The 17,632-nt window shown below is 41.0% G+C and overlaps 1 protein-coding gene across 5 annotated transcripts in view; it reads right to left on the reverse strand.

The window, feature by feature from the left end:
• ARHGEF9 (Cdc42 guanine nucleotide exchange factor 9) overlaps positions 1-17,632 on the reverse strand; it is a 127,984-nt gene that overhangs the window by 41,073 nt on the left and 69,279 nt on the right. For all 5 annotated transcript variants that reach the window (XM_037045972.1, XM_037045976.1, XM_037045975.1 and 2 more), the window contains exon 3: positions 5,342-5,533. In XM_037045972.1, coding sequence (XP_036901867.1) covers positions 5,342-5,533 — 192 coding nt within the window. The remainder of the gene's footprint in view (positions 1-5,341; positions 5,534-17,632) is intronic.

A 17,632-nucleotide genomic window follows, 5' to 3' on the forward strand; every position in this document is an offset into this window, starting at 1 on the left:
CTCAAAGGCTTCACTGCTTGCTAGGCACTTAGACCCTTGTATCACTTCCATGAAGTAGGCAGGGAATACTCATTTGCATTTTTCATATGAGGAAACTGAGGTTTAGAGATGGAAGCCACTCTATCAGTGAGTAATTAGGAAAACTGAATCTCAAGAAAGGTTTTCAGGGTGCAAAAACTCCAGAGTATAGAGCTTTGCTCACCATTCTTTATGACAAAGGCCCCCCAAAGTCCTATGGCCCTCTCTCAGAAGCTGGATAAGCACAAACATTGTCACTCATTTTAGTACTTACTGGTTTAGCTGGATCTATTCATGCGTCTAAAGTTTTTCTCACAGGACCAAGTCAAAAGGTCTTCATTACACTCACAACAGTTTGGCAACAGAGGCCCTGGCAGGAAAACTTCCCAAAAGGGAACAGATATTGACAAAAGCAAACCAATCCTTAAAGCAATGTCTTAGCCATCGAAGGTAGCTGGCTAGGACAGATGGTTTTGATGAGCTCAGCCAACAAGCCCACAGGTGTCCAGGAATGGTGTTTTTAGCAGGGTAAGTGTTCAGGCCACATTTGTAAATGAACAGGCAGTTTATATAGCTGGCCATTGATGGAAGGGAAGAATCAATGAAAAAGATTCTTAGTTTAATAAGAGAACACTAACATCATGGGACACTACAAGCCATGCCCCCCCCCAAAAAAAAAGCTACAGTTTTCACTGTGAACTTACTGATATAGATTTTTAATGACTGGCCACTGTCCCCATGAGAGATCATCAGCACATGAAAATGGTTTTTGTAAGAATTAACTATGGTCACTTGCTTTCATCGCCTCTCAGGCACCCCCTATCAGGGACCTGGCCTACAACCCAGCCACGTGCCCTGACTGGCAATCAAACCGGTGACCCTTTGGTTCACAGGCTGGCACTCAATCCACTCAGCCACATAAGCCAGGGCAAGGGCACTGTAACTTAAATGTTTATAAAGCACTTTCTGCTCCCAGGAAAGAGTGAGAGAGAGAGAGAGAGAGAGAGAGAGAGAGAGAGAGAGAGTGTGTGTGTGTGTGTGTGTGTGTGTGTCCAATCTGTAATAGATAGTGAGTTTTTACTGTATGAAGTCGATGTCTCTCATTTCTCTTTCAACAGCTCAGGAGTGGGAAGTGTTTGAGATCTCCCTTAACCTATAGTAAGAGTACACATTAACACATTAATGCCTGAGTAAGACATGCCTCCGTGGGTACCAAGGAGGAAACATCAGGAAATGCACAAGTAACCTGGATCACTACCAGAGCTTTCTCTAGTGAGGGCATATCTCGATCACAAAGAATCAGAGAAAGTAAAACCCAGACAGCACTTTAAGAGCGACCCTTCCAATCCTCTTATTTTCATGCGGGGGAATAAGGCCCAGCGCGGAAAAGAGTCACCTGAGGTTCCTTTGCCTGTCAGTGACTAAGCTGAGACCTGAACTCAGGACTCTCAATTCTGAGGCTGGTATTCTTTCTGATAAACCATATTTTTCCTCACAGCTTTTGGTTTAGAGGTGATGCACCCTGGGCTAAAATATTGTCTTCTGGCTCAGACAGACACAACGTTCTCCACCCTCCTTTTGCAAAACCTTCCTTTTGTGACAGCATGGATGGACCTAGAGGGTATTATGCTAAATGAAATAAGCCAGTCAGAGGAAGACAAATACCATATGGTCTCACTCACATGTGGAATCCAATGAATAATATAAATGAACAAACAAAGCAGAAATAGACTTTTAGACATAGAGCAGACTGATGGTTGCCAGCAGGGAGGGGGTTGAGGGGATGGGTGAAAGAGGTGAAGGGATTGAGAAGTACAGATTGGCAGTCACAAAATAGTCATGGGGATGTAAAGCACAGCATGGGGAGTATAGTCAATAATACTGTAATAACTATGTATGGTGCCAGGTGGGTACTGGAAATATGAGGGGGATCACTTTATAAAGTACATGATTGTCTAACCACTATGCTGTACACCTGAAACTAATACAAAATAATGTTGAATATAAACTGTAACTTAAATTATTTTTAAAAATGTAAGAACTTCCTTTGACACCTATGCTTGCAGAGTAGGACAAAGAAATATTTCCCACTTCAACTCTTAACTTTAGCACCAAGAATAATTAAGAAATACCACGCCGGCAGATTGCCAACAAAAGCTTTGCGTGGGTTAGCTAGATTGAGCCAACCCTCTTCCATACACAAAAACTCCCATTGCTGTCGCTGCCCCACGGCCTGTAGAAAGAAGCCAATATGATTGGGAGTTTGGAACAGAAGATCGTTCTAAGACTAAAGAACTCCTACTGGGTCAGCGCCTGAAAATTCTGGGAAAGTAATTTTGCACCTCAGATCTAGAAAATGAGAGTAACAATAACAACCTTTGTCCTGTCTAAAAAAAAATCTAATGGCATAAAATGTGAATGCACTTAGCAAAAACCCTTATATTTAATTGTGACTTTCAACAATGTTTATTGGGCAACTACCATGTACCCTGTAGTCTTGGTCAGCAAAGGTCTCAAGTAAAGGCTTGAAGGAGGTGAGGAATGGAGCCATGGAGACATCTGGAGGAGGAGTGCTCTAGGCAGAAGAAAAAGCCAGTGCTAAAAGCTATGGGGAAGCATGTGAGGCATTTTGAAGAAACAGCAAGAGACCAGTGTGATTGGAATAGTTGGAACATTTAGAAAAGGAACCGAGGTGAAGTCACAGAGGTAAGGAGTGGTTGATCGATCACACAGGGTTATGTAAGTAACAATAAGAACTCTGGCTTTTACTCAGGGAGAAATAGTGAGCCATCAGAGGGTTTTTTTAAAGATTTTATTTTATTTTTTTAAGACACAGGGGGAGGGAGGGAGGTAGAGATGCAGAGAAACATCAGTGTGTGAGTTGCCTCTCACATGCCCCTTACTGGGGACCTGGCCTGCAACCCAGGCATGTGCCCTGACTGGGAATCAAACATATGGCCCTTTGATTCACAGGCTGGCACTCAATCCACTGAGCCACATCAGCTGGGGCCATTGGTGGGTTTTGAGCAGATGAGTGATATGAGCTGGTTAGGGTCTTGACAGCATCTCTCAAATAATGAACGACCTATGGCATTATCTGATGGCTATCATTTTACAACAGTGCTACTCAAATTCTAATACACACTGCAAGTCAAATGGGAACCTTGTTGAAATGGAGATTCAGACTCATTGGGTCTGGAGTGCAGCTAAAGATTCTGCATTTCTAACAAGCTCCCAGGTGATTCCAACCAATGGTGGTCTAGAACTAAACACCTAGAGGTAAGCTATATCAGCCCTGGCTGGTGTGGCTCAGTGGACTGAGCAGTGGTCTGAGAACCAAAGGGTCACCAGTTCGATTCCCAGTCAGAGCATAGGCCTGGGTTGTAGGCCAGGTCCCCAGTAGGGGGCACACAAGAGGCAACCACACATTAATATTTCTCTCCCTCTCTTTCTCCCTCCCTTTCCCTCTGTCTAAAAATAAAATAAAGCCTTTAAAAAATAAAATAAAATAAAATAAAATATCAGCCATCTGTGTGAATGTAGGAGGAAGAGAAAAGAGACATGGATAGATGAATGAATAAATAAAAGGGGAGGGGAATAAAAAGGAAAACTACCTTTTCCCAAATACTTACAATATGTTTACTTAATTTCATCAATTAAGAGGTTGGTGGAACGAAGCCCACTGGACAAATCCAAAAATCGAAGGTCAGAGGAGTTAAGGGGAAACTTCAAGGCCACAAAGTGCATTGGTGACTAAGTTAGCATGTGAAACCAGCACTCCACGTCCCCAGAGCCCTTGTTCCTTCCACCCCACCTTACCACCCCATGAAGAGGGGAAGACTACCTTGACCCTCTGAGAAGATAAGAAAATGAGTTGAGGTGCAGCAAGTTAAACCCCACAGTCCTTGGCCTTGATCTTTCCAGAGGTGCAGTGTCCAATGTGGCTGCCATTAGTCACAGGTGGTTATTTGAATTAAAATTTAAAATTCCATTTCTCAATCATAATAGCCACACCTCAGTGCTTGATAGCCACAGATAACAGACTAGTGGCTGCTGTACTGCAGAGTGAAGATATCTATCCACAGAACACTTTCATCATTGTGGGAAGCCCCATTGGGCAGCAGTGCCCTCAGCAAATAAGAACTCTGAAAAACATTATACTACTGACTACAGACTGGGCCCTGGCCTCACTCCACAGAGCTGGGGGACAGAAAGTGGGGCATGACTTTCTCATCTGGAAGGAAGAAGACAAAAATATTCAAAGTAGAGTTTTCCCTGGGTCAAGCAGAATGCTATACTGTGCGCGCGCGCGTGTGTGTGTGTGTGTGAGAGAGAGAGAGAGAGAAGAGAAGAGAAAAGAGAAGAGAAAAGAGAAGAGAAGAGAAGAGAAGAGAAGAGAAGAGAAGAGAAGAGAAGAGAAGAGAGAAAAAGGTCCTTTATTTCCCATTGGCTTTCCCATACTGTTTAAGTAAAAGATCCTTTGAAAACTCTAACTTGTTTTTTGCTGAGCTCAATGGAGTGAGGACAAGGGCTCTCAACCACACTTAGGTCACAGAAACAGGAGGGACGGAGTTAGGGGATGTGGAACCACAGCTCCTGGTGAGGGCGGAGAGGCATACTGAAGGAGCTGAGACTTGTGCACCCAGCCTTCAATTCTTATAGATTCCTCCCCCTAAGCTTTTTTCAGCTCAAACCAATACAGGTCTTCTCCAAGTGTGGGAGGTAGCCCAGCAGCATAAGTTATCACCAGGGATGCTTGTTAAACATAGAGATGCCCAGACTGAGAATTCACAACTTCGAGGTGGGGGTGCAGTGGAAGGGGGCTGGGATCTGCATGTTTAAGAAGCTCCCCTACAGGCTCTGGTGTACATTCAAGTGTGTGAATCACTGGCTTGGAGGGAGACGTATTTTGCTTTAAAGAATGAGATCAGACCCTTGCATGGGCTGGCAATGAGTAGATCAGAAGCCAAGAGGATAGGGGTAGAGATTCAGGGGAGAGGGGAAATAAAGTGGGGGAGAGGGAAGGGGAGGGAGGGAGAGAGAGAGAGAGAGAGAGAGAATACAAACATGAAAGTTAGACACACAAACAGATAGACAGATAAATGAGAGGGAAACAGCAAGAGAAACAGATGTACAGAGAAACACTGGGAAGCCCCAAGGGAGCAGTTTCTTACAAACAGAATCCAGGAAGCCCATCAAGATAGTCTTTCCAACAACATGGGACTGTCACAGGTAGGATCCCGGAGAGTGCTTGGTTCTTCATGGAAACGCACTCTACTCCACCCTAAATACCCTCCACATGCACTATCATAGCTGGGCCTACCTCACAAATGTCCTTGAGGTGCTTGATGTAATGGCGCTCAGTGCTCATGATTTCATTGATGACATTGGCCCGCATCTGGTCCCGGTTCTGCAGTGGCCGGCCCAGACAGAGGCAGTCTGAGTTGGGGTCCAGGTGCCCATTCTGCACATCACTGGGCCCTTCCTCTACCCCATCCTCCTGGTTCACCCAGAGCTGTGGAAGAAGGGAGAATGAATTAGCTTCCTTCCTTGAGAAGTTCCCGGCCAAGTATTCAGAGAACCTTCAACCAGAGGCTCCTGTAAACTGAATACCAGGCCTGGCTCCAGGGTGGCTTGCTGTCTCTAGGAATGAGTCCAATTCTCTCTAGGCTTCTGGCGACCCATCTGTAAAATGGAAGGATATGGATATGACTAAATTATCTTCAGAGGCTTCTTAGCTAAGATGATTTTAGAGGAGGGAAGAGTTACAGCAAGCAGAACTCATTCATGCTGGGGCATATCTAGGGAGCATAGCTGGATCAAACAAAAATAAGGATTAAGCTATACATATTACATGTCATGACTGGATTATTGTTAAACATAACATCCGTGAGCATGGAGATCAAAGTTAGATATTAGACTGGGCATATGAAAGACAGGACCTTCGGTATTGATTTCTGTCAAAGGATGTGCAAATAATCATTAAAACTTGACTGTAAAATTCCTTGGATATGCAAAGATCTGTACTTCCTCCAAGTTGGAGTAGAGATGTCAGAATGTCCATGTACCACATAATAGCAATAGCTGTTTATTGAGCACTTACTATGTAGCAGCCATTACGCTAAGAATTTTGAATGAGCTGTATTATTCACTTCTGCAAGGTAGGTATGATTATTACCACCATTTCACAGAAGGAGACTGAGCCTCAGAAAAATTCAGGAATTCTTCCCGAGTCACAAAGGTAAGAAGTAGAGGAGCTGGGATAGAAGCCAGGCAGTGTGACTGTGGCCTATGGTTTTAACTACTGTGCCAGCACCTTTTGCCTCTGGCCCTAAGACAGACAGGAAAGAAATAGAGAAGGGATTGGGGCAAGGTTATCTGAGAAATATTAGACTCATCAAAATGGGGTAGAGTTGGTAGAAGTTGAAACTATCCACTCCAAATCTTAAAGGCAAAGGGATGCAGAAAAACACCCATGCTGGGGGCGGGGGGAGGAAGATGCCTCTTGATCTGGAATGACTTAACTCAGAGAGATGGCTCATTTCATCCCAGTCCTGGGAGAAGGAAAACCAGGGGGACATGGAGAAAAGGAAGGGTGGTACCTCAAAAAGAGTGGTAAAATCTGCCAGGGGAATTAGCTAAAGAGCTTGCTGGTTGTCTCTACAGCATTTTTCTACAATCCATCTTTCCCACCCACACCCCCCATATTTCTTCCACATTCCTGCTTCAAGAAGCTAAGATCAAGCAATTTCGATATATCTCTATTTCCACCACCAGAAAAGCAGGTTGGTGGGTGGTCTTCGGAGACAGAGGCTTTGGGACAAAGCTACGGGGACAGTAGTTACTTCCCAACTCAGTGAATTCTCCTCTCCCTTGGTCTCACAGAAGTCGGGGAGCATGGATACCACCCAGTGAACCTAGAGATGACACAAGCATACAGTCTACTCACCTGCCACAGGCCTAAACAAGTAGAGCTCAATCCACTTTAATGCATTTTGCATATACAGCCAAATATGCATAAATGTATCTCTACCCAGAAGCTATCATCCTATGCAAATGATCTATTATAAATTTCTTTCCAGCTTGCAAAGGTCAGCTTTGTGTCTTCAATATGCTAATAGCTGCCCTTTCATACAATCAATAGGCAATGGTGAGGAATGATTAATCAAGGAATGAATCTGTTCAAAAAGGTGATTGTAAGGCACCAAAGCAAACACATCATGTACATGATGCTGTCTCTGCAAGAATAAAAACCCCATCCTCTAATAATCTGTTAGCTTTATCCAGCTTCTCATAAAGCAAGCTAATCTCTGCTATGAAAGGATGTAATAGGTAGGCCTTTGCATGATAAGAAGTATTTCTTTTCTTCTTAGGAATTTAAGACAATTAAGTCAAAATAAAATGTTGGCTTTCAGATGGCTGAAATGAGATGACTCTTTGAAACAGTTCCAGTGGGAAGGAGTGTAGAATACTGATGTGGACAGGTAGGGTAGAAAGTCAGGTCACAACAGAACCAAATTTAGATTCAGATAATATTTCAAGTAACAATGAAAGGGCAGGAAGACAACTAATTACGAGTAGGTGGATACAGGTATCTTACACAGAATGTGTGGGAGGAGTCCCTTCTGGCGAGAACTAAAGGCATGGATGGAAGGACCCTTCACAAGGAGCTTCTGAGAAGACAACACCTTTATCTACTAGACTGCAACAAGCCCATAAACCCACTACTTGGATTAATATGCTACTTAATCCAAAAGAATGACTGGTAGATTTATTCGTTCATTAGATCTATGTGAAATACTTAGTATGTACCAAATACTGGAGACACAGCAGCAACACAACAGACAAAAATCTCTACCCACTGTGGAGCTGACATTTGAGGGGAGATGTTTCTAGCCTGGAAAAAGGTTATCACGTAAGGCCCAATTATTGTGCCCCCAGGCCCAGGGTCCCACAAAAGACCTCCTGGGCCTGAGACCATGACTTTCTGCTCTAAACTCTCGGCCCCGTGCACTTGAGAGTTTCCCTGTTGTGTGCAGATGAAGGTCCTTGTCTGCTTGTATGTCAACGTGCACTGACACAAGTCAGCTCATCTTCCCTGGGTGTAATATCAGCCCAGAGTACCACATCAGCCCACTCACCAGCAAATGGTACAAGGGAATATATATCTGCACACCTGCTCACAAGTGTTTTACACTGACATTGCAATTGGCACACAGGGGCTCCTGGATGACAAGAAAAAAGAGAGACAAGGCCCAGAACCTGGCAAGTAGGAAGGCTTTCCTGGAAGCCCTCTCTGAGTACTTAGGTTCTTGAGTCATCAATGAGCTCTAAGCAAGGCTGGGTTAATGCAATTCAATGTAACAACTGCCTATTTTGGTCCTGTTTTGTGTCTAATCACTAACTATGGGAATCACGGGAGTGAGCAACAGAACTGACTACACTCCTTCCTCCCACAGTCTCAGAGAGTACTTCCCAAATTGGAGAAGATCTTTGGTCCTCATCTCTTTCTTTTCCATTCCTACAGTCACGGTCTCCATTCCCTAAGTGACTTCCTTGGGTGACTCCCAGCTCCAATGCCTCCCCCACACCAATTTCCTTGATTAACACTTTGACTGGCTACTCTCCATAGCTGCCCATTGTTAAATCCAAATCTCTTATCCTGGAATTCAAACATTACCGTAATCTGGCTTCAATCTGCATTCCCTTTCTTATCTTCTGCTATACCCTGCAGGAATACTGGACTCTTTCCAAACCTGTCTACTATCTGTCCTCGAATATTCCAATTGCTCAAACATGGAAATAGCCCAGAGGCTTTCAACAACTTTAACAATTATGAACAAATACCTCAACTTCCTGATAAGAAACCGTGGCCAATAAAGGAGAAGTGATTGACAGAGTTAGCAAAACACCCGCATCCCAATTCTGACATGCCTTTTTATTCTGTATGTATCTTCCATTTTTTCTTTGTTTTTAAAATTATAGCTGGTTACATTTGCTCTGTATTCAAATATAAAAAGGAGAACTCAAAGTATTAAAATCAGGAATAAAAGAGGAAATATTACTACCATCCTTAATTTATTAAGAAATAAAAGGGATTAAAGGGAACACTATGAACAAGTATATGCCAATAAATTAGATAACCTGATGAAATGGAAAAAATCCTAGTAAGACAGAAAATGACTCTGAAAGAAAACCTGAATAGACCTATGACAAGTACAGAGATTGAATTAGTAATCAAAAACTTCCCACCTGGGCAGGGAGAAAAAAACATGACCAGATGGCATCAGTAATGGAGTCTATCAAACGTTTAAAGAATAATTAACATCAATCTTTCACAAACTCTTCCAAAAAACATAAATGCAGAAATTCTCAATAAAATACTTGCAAACCACATCCAGTAACATATAAAAAAATCCACCTTACCAGATGGGATTAATCCCAGAAATGCAAGGTTGGATCAACATGTGAAAATCAGTCAATGTAATACACCATATTAATGAAATACAGGTTTAAAAAACGTACGATCATCTCAATAGACACAGAAAAAGCACTTGACAAAAATCCAGTACCCTTTGATGATTAAAAAAAAAAACCACTCAAGAGGCCCTGGCTGGTGTCCTCAGTGGATCGAGCACTAGACTGCAAAGCAAGGGGTCACTGGTTCAATTCCCAGTCAGGGCACATGCCTAGGTTGCGGGCCAGGGCCCCAGTTAGGGGGCAAATGAGAGGCAACCACACACTGATATTTCTCTCCCTCTCTTTCTCCCTCCCTCCCCCCCGTCTCTAAAAATAAATCAATAAAATGTTTTTAAAGTCCATTGTATTTCTAGACATTACTAATAAAGAATCTGAAAATGAAATTACGAAAACAATCCCATTGCACTTTTGATTTGCGATTCCCCCATAGCTAGTGAAATTGACATCTTTTCATCTATCTGCTGGTCATTTGCATGTCTCCTTGGGAGAAGTGTGTGTTCAGGTCCTCTGCCCATGTTTTAACTGGATTGTTTGTTTGTTTGTTTGGTGTTGAGTTGTAGGACTTCTTTATATACTGTGGATATTAACCCCTTGGTGGAGCTGATGTTTGCAAATATCTTCTCACATTACTCTCATTGACTTTTTGGTCGGTTGATGGTTCCCTTTGCTGTGCAGAGGCTTTTTAGTTTGGTATAACCCAAATAAATTTAATTAATTTTTTTAAAAAGAAAACAATCCCATTAACTAGCATCAGGATGAACAATCTCCTTAGAAATACATTTAACAAAAGATGTACAAGACTTGTACATTGAACACTGAAAAACATTTTTGAAAGGAAGTAAAGAAGGCCTAACTAAATCGAAAGATAGCTCATGTTCATGGATGGAAAGATTTCATATTGTTAAGATGGTAATACTCCACAAATTGATTCAGATTCCACACAATACCTATCAAAATGCCTAGCTTGCTTCTTTGCTGAAATTAAAAAGCTGATTCTAAATTTCATATGAAATCAAGAAAGTTAGAAAAACCAAAGTGATGTGGAAAAAGAACAAAGTTGGGGAACTAGCATTTCTTGATTTGAAAACTTACTGCAGCCCTGGCTGGTGTAGCTCAGTGGATTGAGCACGGGCCTACGAACCAGAGGATCACAGTTCGATTCCCAGTCAGGACACATGCCTGGGTTGCAGGCCAGTTCCCAGCAAGGGACGCATGAGAGGCAACCATACATTGATATTCTCTCCCTCTCTCTTTCCCTTCCCCTCTAAAGATAAATAAATAAAATCTTAAAAAAAAAAACGTACTGCAAACTTTTAGCAACCAAGAAAGTATAGTACTAGGCACAAGAATGGATATAAAGCCCTGGCTGGTGTAGCTCGGTGGACTGAGCGTGGGCCTGTGAAGCACAGGATCATGGTTTGATTCCCAGTCAGGGCACATGCCTGGGTTGCAGGCCAGTTCCAAGCGGGGGACACAAGGGAGGGGGCCACACATTGATGTTTCTCTTCCTCTCTCCTTCCCTTCCCCTCTCTCTGAAAATAAATAAATAAATTTTTTTAAAAAGAATGGATATAAAGATCAATGAAATAGATGACAGTCCAGAAATATTCCTTACATTTATGCTGAGTTGATATTTTTCAAAAGTATCAAGACAATTCAAGGGGGAGAGTATAGTCTTTTCAACAAATGGTACTAGGAGAACTGTACATCCACATGCAAAAAAATGAACTTGAACCCATACCTCATACCATATATGAAAATTAACTCAAAATGGATCAAAGACTTAAATGTAAGAGGGAAAATTATAAAGCTCTTTGAAGAAAGCGCAAAAGCAAATTTTTGTGACCTTGGATTAGGCAACTGTCTCTTACATATGACATCTAAAGCACAAGCAACCAGAAGAAAAAATAAATTAGACTTCATTAAAAAAAATGACACCATTGGGAAAGGAAACAACCCACAAAACAGGAGAAAATATTTGTGTATCTATTTCTGAGAAGGATCTAGTATCCAGAATATATAAAAGTCAATGATAGAAAAGGCATTTAAAAACTGACTTTGAAACTGGAGAAAGCATCTGAATAGACCTTTATGTAAAGAAGATACATAAATGACCAACAAGCACATGAAAACATTCTCCACACCATTAGCCACCAGGGGAATACAAATCAAAATTGCAATGAGATACCACTTCACACACATCAGGATAGCTACAATAAAAAATAAACAACCATAACATGCACTGGTGATACTGTGGAGAAATTGGGACCCCTCATATACTGTGGGTACAAAGTCAAATGGTGAAGCCACTGTGGAAAACATTCTGGCAGTTCCCCAAAACATCAAATATAGTTACCATGAAACCCAGCAATTCTTCTCCTAGGTATATACTCAAGAGAACCGAAGACATATGTTCACACAAAAACTTGCATACAGTTGTTCATAAGACACCAAAAGTGGAAATAATCTAAATATTCAATAAATGAAGAAATCAAAATGCAATATATATAATATACACAATTGAATACGACTTAGCAATATAAATGAATGAAATGCTAATGAATCTCAACATCAGTATACTAAGTAAAGGAAATCAGACACAACAAAAGGCCACACATATTGTACGTAATTTATATGAAATGTCCAAAGTAGACAAATCCTTAAAGGCAGAGAGCAGAGTAGTGGGTTGCCAGGGGCAAGGAGGGAACTGGGAGCGACTGCTGACAGCTGCAGGGTTATTCTGAGACAGTCATAGAAATATTCTGGAATTACACAGTGGTGGTTAGGGTTAGGGCATTTATACCTTAAGCATCTTTGCTGTAGACATCCTTGCCAGCATTCCTTGCTGCAACTAATTTGGCTGTATACCTAATTGGCAGTAAGGCGACTTTGCCATAAAAAGATAAAATGATGACAAATAAAAGAGGGACATGAAAAAGGACACAATGAAATCTTAAAAATAAGTAACAAAATTTAAAAAACTTCATGTAAAATGTGTGTGCACTCATGGCAATACTGCGCAAGTAACTGATTTTAGTTTGTAGATTGTACCTATGCTCTTGTCTACGTTCTATGGGAAATGTGGGTTAAACTCTGTGCCCTGAAAAATGGCCCATGGCCTCTCCCTATCCTCTTAGTGTGGTGTGTCTCAAAATATGAAACCAACTCTTGGGGCAAATCACTGTCATCTGGAAGAAATGGTAACTATTTCAAGACCAGCATCGTCATGTGTGCTCCTCACTGTATAGGCTTTGGTGAGGCCTAGCTAAAACTTACCTATTATATAAAAATGACAGTAACTGCGAGAACTTCATCAGTGAAGAATGAAACCAAGCTGACAACCCATTTAAATATATTAAATCTGTCGAAGGTGCTTGATTCAATGGAGAAATGAAACCAAACACACAAATACACCAAGCTATCAACCAGTTATTTCACATTTTTACAGGTAAATTTCCTTCTGGCCAATTAATTATACAGTGGAAACGTTTGTTACAACAATGCTTGTGGAAGAGATGTCTATGGCAAAGGTGTGTATGGTAAATGATCCTAGAACCGATGGCTGTACAGTGAATATTCTAAAAGGCACTATATTGTACACTTTCAAATGGTAGATTTTTGTGCATGAACATTATATCTCTATAAAAAATAAATAAGCCAGCCCTGGCTGCTGTAGCTCAGTGGATTGAGTGCGGGCCTGTGAAGCAAAGGGTTGCCAGTTTGATTCCCAGTTGGAGCACATGAGAGGCAACTCCCCAGTAGGGGACACATGAGAGGCAACCATACATTGATGTTTCTCTCCCATTCTTTCTCCTTCCTGTCCCCTCTCCCTAAAAACAAATAAATTAAATTAAATTAAAAAAAATAAGCCAAAGAGGGGAAGGTTTGATGGTGGGAAGTAGGGGTGGGGGGGAGTGGTGGTGGGAAAATGGAGACAATTGTATTGGAACAACAATTAATAAAGAAGAAAAGTTACAACAGCCTACAAGATAAGGTGAAATTACCCTTTGACTACTCCCCATCCTAGTTATTTTCCACTTTTCCAGAGAAAACCCTGGTTATGGATTTTGTGAGTAACCCTTGCTGACCTTTTTCCGTGTATGTATACATTTATACGTATACACTCCAGGGGACTCTTCATTGTTCTGTATGTCAAGCTGATTGTTATTCATTCCTTGATACGCACTCTTCAGCATCTTTAGTAGTCCCTATACCCAAATGGATTAGCAGTTAGTTTTTTTCCTTTTTTTAAGATTTTATTTATTTATTTTTAGAGAGGGGAAGGGAGGGAGAAAGGAAGAGAAACATCAATGTGTGGTTGCCTCTCATGTGCCCCCTACTGGGGAGTTGGCCCACAATCCAGGCATGTGCCCTGACTGGGAATCGAACCAGTACCCTTTGGTTTACAGTCTGCACTCAATCCACTGAGCTACACCAGCCAGGGCAACAGTTAGTTCTTAAAGGAGAGGTGCCATAACATACAGGGTGCAGCAGAAGTAATGTCTGCTTGAGTGTGGTTGGTAGGATAATCGTATGGGTATAATTTATAGTTTTAACTTCAACAGTTCACCTATAATGTCATATAGTGTGCTTGAGTGTGATATTGTTATGTTCCAGAATTCCATGCTAATGATTTTGTAAAAAAAATATTTTGTAATAAAAAGGGGGCGTTATTTGTGCTGGACCCTATATATTAGTCGGCTGTCTCAGGTCCCTGCATTATGCCATAGCACCTGTGAATAGTTCAATCAAGACTCTTGCAGTGTAATAGAAAGCCAGCCTACCCCTAGTTCTAGCAGTGTGATGTTTCTGAGAAGAGAATATTAAGCAATATTGTCTAAATGTCACCTCAATATTTTCAAAGGCCACATCCAGACAGCCAGAGAGAGATGAAAAGTGAGCTATCCTCTGAGAAAGTGAAGGGTTACTGCCAGTCACATTAAATAACAAAATATCAGACATATCAAATCAACATGATAAAGGAAATGGAAAGTCAGCCAGTCCACACCACTCCCTGCCCCCTAATCAATATATAAACTCCCCTGACAGCATCTGCTGCCAGCAATTGCCCAGCCCATCTGCTTGAACACAGTCAGTGATGAGGAGATCCCTATCTCCCAAGGCAGCACTTTCCTTTTTCAGATAACTCTAATAATAAGCAGAGCCCTGGAATCTATGTCTGTTTTATGAAGACACCAGCCCCAACACTCAGCCAACACTGCGAATGGGCAAAACCTAGACAGGCAGTGGAATGGGAATGGAGGAGATGAACTCTCCTATGACATGGGTCACTGAAATGCCCTTGTCTGGCACTACAGGAAAGCAATGGCAAAGGAGGGCTGCACAGGTAGGTGTGGGAGCTGAAAGAAACCCGGTTTGCTGCAGGCACAGCTCCTAGTTCTTGCAGACATCCCCCTCCCCCACCACACACCTTTGTCGTGGAGCTTCAGTCCCAGCTTCCAGAAGAATGATGTATGCTGAGAGGTCCTTGAGTATGCATGCAAGGAGGCATTTAGCATTCCTACCTGGCACCCAGCCAATCAGCATGACATGGACAGTCAGGCGCAGATAGCAGTCATTCTTTTGCCCCTCGAGGGAAAGTGATTTAATAACTGTCACTAATTACATGAGAGATCATTATGAAAAGGTTGATAACAAGTAGTTTTTCTCTTCCAGTGTAGACACAATGAACAATAATGAGTGTCAGCCTGAGCAATGAAGATTTTGGTTGCATATCAGACCAAAAAAAAAAAAAGGAAGAAGAAGAAGAAAAAGAAGAAAGATAAAACCTATGCAGATAACCCTACTCAGCCTTCACGGCAGTCAATCAACATGTTAAAACTGGCCTGGCCCACCAAGTTCCACTTGTCCCCAATGCAGACACCTGACATCAGTTGGGTCACCTTTTCCAGTCATCCCAACACATCCTACTTATTCTATCATTCTAAAGTGTGCCCCCCACTCTCTGTCCAAGAACACCTTTCCTACTCTTTTCTATTATTCTTCCATTGTCCCTGGTTTCCCTGAAAGCTGAGTTCAAGGACAGTGCCTTCCCACATACTTCTGTAGGCTTCAAAACAGCCCTGCAAAGCAAGCTTTGCTGTTTTCCACATTCTAAAGGAGAACTACAAGGCCAGAAAGGGGGGTGCCTCGCAGTGAACAGGTGGCAGCCATGACTGAAGCAAGGTCTCAAGACTCTTAGGCCAAAATTAGGAGAGACAATCTATGAGTGTTGAAGGGTACAGACTTGGGAACCTGGGTTCAAATCCTGGATCTATAACTGTCTTGCTGAGTAATGTAGAATATATTACTTGACCTCTCTGATCCTTCACTTCCTCATGTACAAAATACAGAGAATAATATAAATCTAACTCTCGGGTCTAGTGTGAAGATTAAATAAGGTAAAACCCTTGAAAGAGTCTCCGGCAGAGTCAAGTAAGTATCAGCTGTTATGATTATCCTCTAAGTTGGCACTGTCTGTTCCTAGAACTATGAAGCAACATGGCATCTGAAGAAAACTGTTCTCTCTAGCCAGGAAAGGAATTTTGGAGGCACTATTGTAACTGCCCTAATAATTTCCACAAATCTCTCATATTCCAAATGCCACCTCCTTGATAGCCAAAGACTAAACAGCCCCCATCAAAGGAAGACTTAGTCTGTGCCAGAGATACTAATGTCCTTTGGTTGTGACAAGGCTTCCAAAAGTATGGCATCAAGCCAGAACGGAGGTAGAGCAGAGTGCTGGGGGACCTTCCATAGATGACATAGTTTCCTTCACAGTCAAGAAAATTAGATGGCTTTGGAAAAGTTGACAAATGCCTAATGAGTATGTAAACTCAAGTGCATTTCTGTAAATTAGCAAAGACAATAAAGAAAAAAAGATGATTTTTACAGAGATATTGTTTATAATCATAAAATCATATATAATTCCTAAAAGTAAATTAAAAATTATATATATAACTTCTTTTTTAATTTTAATTTAAAAATAAGTTTCCTTTCTTTTTTTAAAAGATTTTATTTCTTATCTTTAGAGGGGAAGGGAAGGAGAGAGGGAGAGAAATATCAATGTATGGTTGCCTCTCGTGAGTCCCCTGCTGGGAACTGGCCTGCAACCCAGGCATGTGCCCTGACTGGGAATCGAACCTCGATCCCTTAGTTCACAGGCCCGAGCTCAATCCACTGAGCTACACCAGCCAGGGCTATATATAACTTCTTTACAAAGAAAATAATTAAGCATTTTGTAAGATATTATGATTGAAATAAACAAAAAGTAAAATCATGTTTTTGGATAGTCTGAATATTGTAAAAATGTTAGTTCTCCTTAACTTGATATAGTGACTAAACTTATCCAAACCAACTCTCAATAAGATATTTTGGAAAACTTCAGAAGCTCATTATAAAATGCATACAAATAAATAAAAGAACAAAAAATCCAAGACATGCCTAAGAAATAAAAGTGGGATGACTTAAAAAATATAATAAAATTATAGTAATCAAGATAAGTCAATGGAACAAACTAGAAATACCAGACACTCAAGCATATATAACAATATGATTCACATAAGACCTAGCACTGCAAATTACTGAGAGAATAAAGGTGTGTTTGATAAATGGAAGAAAATAAAATTGGATCACTTCTTCACAAAATATATAATAAGTTCCCAGGGGATTAAATGCTTATTAAAAGCAAAGCTGTAATAAATTTTAAAAAAAATTTAAAATAATGACTTTATGGCCTCAGAGTACAGAAGATTTCTTAAACAAGAAAGAAGAAAATCACAAACAAGAAAGAAATCAATAAATTTGACCACTTTAAGTAAGAAGTTTTCTCCAAAAAAGATATCATAAATAAAGTGAAAAGACAAGCTATATACTAGGAGATGTTTGCACAAGTGATTAGTCTCCAAAATGTGTAAAGAAGGTCTCTGTAAACAATGCAAGAAATATCAACAACTCGTTAGAAAAAAAAATAGGAAAACTCTGAGACACATTTCACTGATAAGAACTTATGAATGGCTTACAAACACATAAAAATATGCCCACTTGTTTACAAACATAAAAATATATAAAGTAATACCATGATGAGATATTTATAGCCACCACATGACACATATTAAAAATCTGACAATAAAAG

Source organism: Sturnira hondurensis, unplaced genomic scaffold (assembly GCF_014824575.4).
Source record: "Sturnira hondurensis isolate 20B ecotype Veracruz unplaced genomic scaffold, ASM1482457v3 Scaffold0004711, whole genome shotgun sequence".
NCBI lineage: Eukaryota > Metazoa > Chordata > Mammalia > Chiroptera > Phyllostomidae > Sturnira > Sturnira hondurensis.